Raw genomic sequence first — 7,088 nt, forward strand, 5'->3', positions numbered from 1 at the left:
CAAGAAACACATGAATGTATAGAGCGTTTCCGGACACTGATTCCTGTGACAGAAGTGCAAGTCCAGGGAGGGAAGGTCTGCGACATGGACAAACACTACTGGTGGGAGCTTGTCCACTCACGGTCAGACAAGGAGGGACGGCCAGAGAGGATCTACCAGTTCTGTAACAGGTCCGTTACTAACAGATATACTAACATTTCCTTCTGTATTACAAATCAGGCAGGAATTGTGCACCAATATTTACAAACTTATTCTAACTGTACTGTATGTTGAGAACGACTAGACGTCTGAAATTGTGGATCAAGTTAGTCATGACACTTTGATTTCCATAAAATAACTTGCTTACATCTCATTAAGTGTTTATGGAGTTTGATAAGTATGTATAGCTACGGCTATGTCGGAGGTGAGCAAAATCTGTAAACAACTATTAGCAGACTGGGCTCTGCACTGGTCAAAGGTTTTCCCACCACAACTTAATCAAAAGTAACTGGATTGTGATCAAATTGGTCAACAATGATAGAAATGCAGAGGCTTCAAATTTAAATGAAATCCTCCTGTTAATATGTAGCACTTAGAAATTTCATTAGTTTCAACTGTGTATGATGATTTAGAATATGCACAAAGGGAGGCAATCCTTATAATATTAAAAGGACATTAGTTTTATATTTTGATGTTCTCTTTCACTAACACAAGAAATAGTTCAATTTTACTGAATAATAAAGTACAGATGTAGTTTGTTCTTGTGTCACACACTTAATTACAAGAACATCAGGAATGTCCAAAATATATCACTTTGTTATACCATAAGTGTAAGGGGATGCTACATGGCATGCAACATACATAGATAATGTTCTTCCCCTGTGGTTAAAATGCACAGATCTATACTTACATATCACAAAAGTACATAAATATATATATATCTATATCACATAACCATTTTTTTAATCATTGTTTTTGTCCTTTTTTATTTCACCTGTTTGTGCAAAAAACCTCTACCACGGTAATACAAAGCTTGTTGATTGTTTCCATGAAGTGCCTTTTAATTCTTTTCTAGTTCGACAGAGGCTAAATCTGACTTTATGAAGATAATTCGTCAAACAATACGTGAGAGTGTAAGGAAGATGACTCTGCCGCAGGGAGGCAACGGGAAGACCAGCAAGAATTACATTCCATATGGTGGCAAACGTCTGGAGGGTCTGGTCGGGAGCAATGTGCGCACGCTAAGAAAGAAACAGTCAAACAAGATCCTGGACGGTGAGAGACATTCTATGGAATTGGATGGGAAAGTGAACTTGTTAGAAGGTGATTCTTTTAGGACTCGCAGTAAAACAGTAGGCGATTTAAATGTTGACGATTTGGACACTGAATCGCAGACTGAGACGTACGTAGCATACTCCGAGCCACAAATCTCGGCAGACTCCAAGAGTTCTTGTTCTTCTAATTCTAATCTGAGCACATCTAGTCGTAACAGTGGCTCAGCCAAGCTGACCTTCGCCAGTGCTAACCCAGTCACTCACTCGTCCAGCAGCATCAGCTGTGACGATGGTGGCTCCCCTGTATGGAAACCTAGACATGAAACTATTTATCGACCCAAGTTGTCTCCCCCTAGTTCTTCTGTTAGCAGTAAGGTGAACAGTTACAACAAACATGTACAAAGTGATAAAGCGTCTTCAAATATTCTGTATATAAGTGATACAAACACTGTGGTCCTCAAACAGGCACCTCAAAGTGGGCTCAAAGACACAGAGTGCTGATACACAGCTTCAGTGGCACTTTTCAAGGTCAAAGTTCATGTGTAAAACTTGAAGTTCAACTACTCTACCATAAAACTTACCTAGATATTTTGAATAATGTATGCAAGATTTAGATTAAGTACCAGTGGATATCTAATATATGGAAGATTACTTTCAGATGTGCATTTATAATTAGCGTGCAATGCTCAAGTTACTGTATTTATACAAATTATAAGGAATTACTTTTAACTATAATCAGTGATTGTAAATGGTTATATGTGCAGAGTCTGTGATTATACATACAAGTTTACAATACTGTTTCACAACTCTGTATCATAATTGTGATCTGATTTAACCTCAAAATGATAGGCTGAGCCTGATGTAAGACTCACAGTGATAGGCTGAGTCTGTTGTAAGCCTCACAGTGATAGGCTAAGCCTAATGTAAGCCTTACAGTGATAGGCTGAACCTGATGTAAGTCTCACAGTGATAGTCTGAGCCTGATGTAAGTCTCATAGTGATAGGCTGAACCTGATGTAAGTCTCACAGTGATAGGCTGAACCTGATGTTAGTCTCACAGTGATAGGCTGAGCCTGTTGTAAGCCTTACAGTGATAGGCTGAGCCTGTTGTAAGTCTCACAGTGATAGTCTGAGCCTGATGTAAGTCTCATAGTGATAGGCTGAGCTTGATGTAAGCCTTACAGTGATAGGCTGAGCTTGATGTAAGCCTTACAGTGATAGACTGAGCTTAATGTAAGCCTCAAAGTGATAAGCTCAGCCGAATGTAAGCCTCAAAGTGATTGGCCTGTTAACCTCAGCCACATACCGGAGGTGTAATTACCAAACTTGTTCAATCCTCTATATTTACAAATGTTATTAATCCTTATTCTTATCTGTTTAAGTGGATTGTTGTAACTGTTCTCAATATGCAGATATTTGATATTAAAGTCGAGATTATTTGTACTCTTAAGAATAACTGATAGCTAATCCAGAAAGCTTTCCCAAGCACAATTCTGTATCCAAAGAAACCATTTTTCTGGTGGATTGCATAGTATTTTCAATGTATTGGTCTAGTGCTATTACAAGTGTACTCACCCTTTTACACACTTTCTGGATTTTAGGTGTTATGCAAAATGAATATTAAATCTCATGTATTTTAATCTTGCCTTTTATTATAAGATATGCCCAATGTAAGCTTCAATTGATAGGAGTTTATTACAGGCTGTAGATACTGTAGATACTCTCAAACAACACAGGGATTTAACAACATGGTAAATATGGAAGGCAAGTGTTCTTCTATGAGGTCAACCCACCAATATAACTTTCATATCAAAATTACTTTCTTAACATAATATTGTAATTGGTAGAAGCTTCCCCAATGGTATTCCTATAGACCCAAACAGAGTTGTCTTCCCTTGACGTTTAATGAATTGCTTGAGATCCAAATATGGGTTTGACTGAAATTGACCAACATTGCAGGCTCCAGCAAATCTCTCCGATCAGCTGTTAATTTTTATTTACCTGCAGTTGTGGTCATGTTTGACAGGTTAGATTTCAATAATCAAACTCAGATGAGTCGTATTGGCCCAAGTCATTTACACTGTAGTGGTTAAAATATGTGTCCACTCTGTAGTGTGTGATTTCCTGTAAACATTGTCATGTGAAAATGTGGCTCCAGTCTTGATTGGCCTGATTTGTGAGTTGTGTACGTGTAACTGTAACCTCCTGCTGTATCCTTTGTGAGTCCTCACACTGTTTATATATATATGTATATGTACATATTTAAGATACTAGTCAGTCCTTATATGGAGTTCTGTGTGTATATACTGTTATTATATGGAATTCTATGTGTGTATACTGTTATATGTATTGATATGTCGTTATATGTATCTGACTGTTTTAATTGCCCATTTCAGTGTCTAGTAGGACTTGTGAGGAGAACCAAGAGGTAATTTAGCACTTGTATCAAACTTAGCTTCTCATAAAACATCCTAGCGAATCGTGGTAGCTATTGTACCTATACAAACTTGCATCTTGTGTTTTGATTGTGGCTGTATATGTACATATATATACATACGACACCTGGGCACACCTGGGCAGGTGTATGACCCCCCACCTACACCGGGCTACTATGGATACTCGTCCTCCCAATGTGTCCCCCTGTTTTTGGTTTATTCTGATCCTGTAGAAACATTGATATGGTGCTGGAACATGATGAAGGTGTCTTGCATGATAGTGCTATTTCACTGGTTTGAGTTGTCGCTATGACATCCTTTAAGTAATGTATTTTGTGATGATGATGTACATTTTTTGCCAAAGTTATCTGAATCTCTATTTGTTCAAATTTTTCAGTTTTATTAAGAATATTCTTATCATAAAACCTTAGAATTGAAAAAGACACTCAAGTTGAAAGAGATATCACATTGTTCTGAAAGTATTCCAAATTGTGCATAATTATTCACAGAGTTTTAAGGGATTTTTAAATATGAGTATAGATTTTTTTCAAGAACTTAAAAAAAATTGACTGATTTCTTTTATATACTATTGAAATGCCATTTGGATGAAATACAAGAAAAGCAATTAAAGATAATTTTCATTTGAATGTCTTTTTAACTTCTAAGGTCAGATATAAATGAGAATATTATGATGTTATATATAAATACATGTTATTAAAGTAGATAATCACTGTCATATCCCATATCTCATTTACTCATTTCATTTCCAGCATTGCATGCATAGGATGGTATGGATGGAGAGTTAGTAGATAGTGTGGTATTAAGGTCAGCACTCAGGGGTTGGGTAGAGCATGATTTATACTTCCTAGAATACTTCTCAAACTTTTAACATTGATTTTATGCCAATATAATTTTACCATTAAATATATTCTTCCTAAAATTGACATTTACTATTAAACTTCAATTTCTTTAATTTTTGTATTAAATTTATGCAAGAGAAGATTTTTGTTATAATTTGTTGATGGATATCTGTCTAAAATTGGTAAATTTATCAAACTTCAAATTTCAATATTATATATATAAGCAGAGTTATCTCCCTTTGCATATAAGCTCTTTAATATGGTCTAACATCCCAATAAGTAAGATGAGTCGTGTACACGGACAAAAGGATCCCTATACCACTGCCAAAATATGTAGCTATATATTGGAAACTTTTTTTTTTATGGAATAAATAACAATAGCTTTAATTAATCATTTCTGAAAAGAAATCCATATTTTGAGGAAGTTTCTATGGACCATTGTTAGACTTTATGAAGATTTGTTTTTCTTTTATTGTGAAATTGAGATGAACTTGGAATTATGTTTAAATTAAAATATATTATATAACTTCAGCTGACAACATTATTATTCATCGGAGAAGAAATTATTGTTATTTTTATTTTACAAAGAATATACTGCATTTTTTTATCACTAAAAATCTTAAGAGTGCAGTAAACAGCTTTTCCAGTACTTACACAATATATACGTTTAAAGAAAAGTAGATGTTGCTTCTGTTTTTGAAAGAAAAAGGGGATAAAAGAGAAAACACTAAAAGAAATTAAAATAAGTGTTCTGTGTTAGGAGAGTAACAGGACCAGGGTTAAAACCTTGGACTTTCACTTCACCGAGGTCTTCTACAGTTACATCACAAAATTAAGGGGAGGCTATACATGTACAAAAATCTGCAGTGGAACTCTCTAGTATTTTCCTGAAGTGGGCCAGGGATCCTTAAATTAGTTAGGTGGATATCAAATGGCTAGGTAAGATAAAATTTAATAGTAATGTCTTTCAAGGTAATAAAAAAAACTGTTCTGCTCAGTATATGAAACATTTGAGTCAAACTTAAGTGAGTGGATAGGTTTAAATGAGTGGAGTAAGAGTGGACGTCGGTCACTATGGTCAGATAGTTAGAATGTTTAAGTGTGTTATTGCTTCACCTTGTATTTTTGTGTCATTTCTTGTGCTGTCAGAGATATTTTTCTTCCTCGCATGTTCATACGTTGATGAATACATCAATGCTGAAATACAAATGTTCATGGGATACTGTGCAATCTTTAAATAGAAAGAAATTTGTATCTGTATATAAAGTTGCAATGATCAATCCAGATATGGTAGCCAGTTATGGCTGTATAGGTTATATATATACATATAAACCTTTTTGTGTAAATAATCATTGTACCATTTATACATTGATCATAATTCGGATAATGTTACATAACTCGTCAAGGAATTTTTAGATATTCAATTTTAAAACAGAAAACATATCATTATTCATGATTGTCATTTTAAGTCATTTTAACTGGCATCAGAGAGTCGTCTTATCTTTATGTTAGATTGAGATTTGTTAACATATGACATGATAAATAAACAGTTAAAAAAAGACCTGGATTTGGTTGAGATTAATGTTTGGTTTTGAGGTTAACTCATCTACAGATAAGTAGTTTTGTTATAGAGGATTTCAGATTCAGACAAGTGTGAGCTCAGGTAGAAGTGAGATTAAGGGGATATAACTTCGTCTTGCTAATTACCTGGGGAAGGTCTATTACTTTCTACTCAGTTCATACAGTGTCAGAGATTACAAAAACATTGAACCGTTTAAATATTTTTAAGAATTACTTCAAAATCTTAACCCTTTAGCCATTTCAGTCATTTCCTTTTAGTGTACATTAAGATTTCCACAAATGTTGCATTCTTTGTTTTAAACTATATATTAACATCTGGATTACACTCCGTTATCAAAAGTGACATCGCAGCAAGAATGATCGTATGGTAAAATCTATATTACGCTCCTTAATAAAAAGTTAAATCCCAGGGAAATGTCAACAAGCCTACATCTGTATCACACTCTTTAATTAAAAGTTAAATCCCAGAGAAATGTCAACAAGCCTACATCTATATCACACTCCTTAATAAAAAGTTAAATCCCAGAGAAATGTCAACAAGCCTACATCTATATCACATTCCTTACTCAAAAGTTAAATCCCAGAGAAATGTCAACAAGCCCATATCTATATCACACTCCATACTCAAAAGTTAAATCCCAGAGAAATGTTAACTAGCTTTCATCTATATTAAGCTCCTTAATCAAAAGTGACATCATAGCAAGAATGTCAATATGATTACATCTATATCACACTCCTTAATTAAAAGTTAAATCCCAGAGAAATGTCAACAAGCCTACATCTATATCATACTCTTAAATTAAAAGTGACATGACATCAAGGATGTCAACAAGTCTACATCATCTATATAAAGCTTACATCAGGACTGCACTTATTAACTTAAGGTGATCTTATTTCTAAATTCATCAATGTTGTCCTCGAAGAAAGGTTGTATCATATCTGGAATGTTAACGTCCCTA

At 34.6% G+C, this 7,088-nt stretch overlaps 1 protein-coding gene across 1 annotated transcript in view; it reads left to right on the plus strand.

The window, feature by feature from the left end:
- Positions 1-4,696, plus strand: part of LOC110455449 — a 127,424-nt gene extending 122,728 nt beyond the window's left edge. Inside the window, exons 23-24 of the mRNA XM_021505590.1 lie at positions 5-170; positions 1,055-4,696. Of these exons, the coding sequence (XP_021361265.1) occupies positions 5-170; positions 1,055-1,754 (866 nt within the window). The 3' untranslated portion in view covers positions 1,755-4,696. The remainder of the gene's footprint in view (positions 1-4; positions 171-1,054) is intronic.
- The last annotated feature ends 2,392 nt before the right edge of the window (positions 4,697-7,088 follow it).

The sequence above is a fragment of the Mizuhopecten yessoensis genome, unplaced genomic scaffold (assembly GCF_002113885.1).
Source record: "Mizuhopecten yessoensis strain PY_sf001 unplaced genomic scaffold, ASM211388v2 scaffold8221, whole genome shotgun sequence".
Taxonomy (NCBI): domain Eukaryota; kingdom Metazoa; phylum Mollusca; class Bivalvia; order Pectinida; family Pectinidae; genus Mizuhopecten; species Mizuhopecten yessoensis.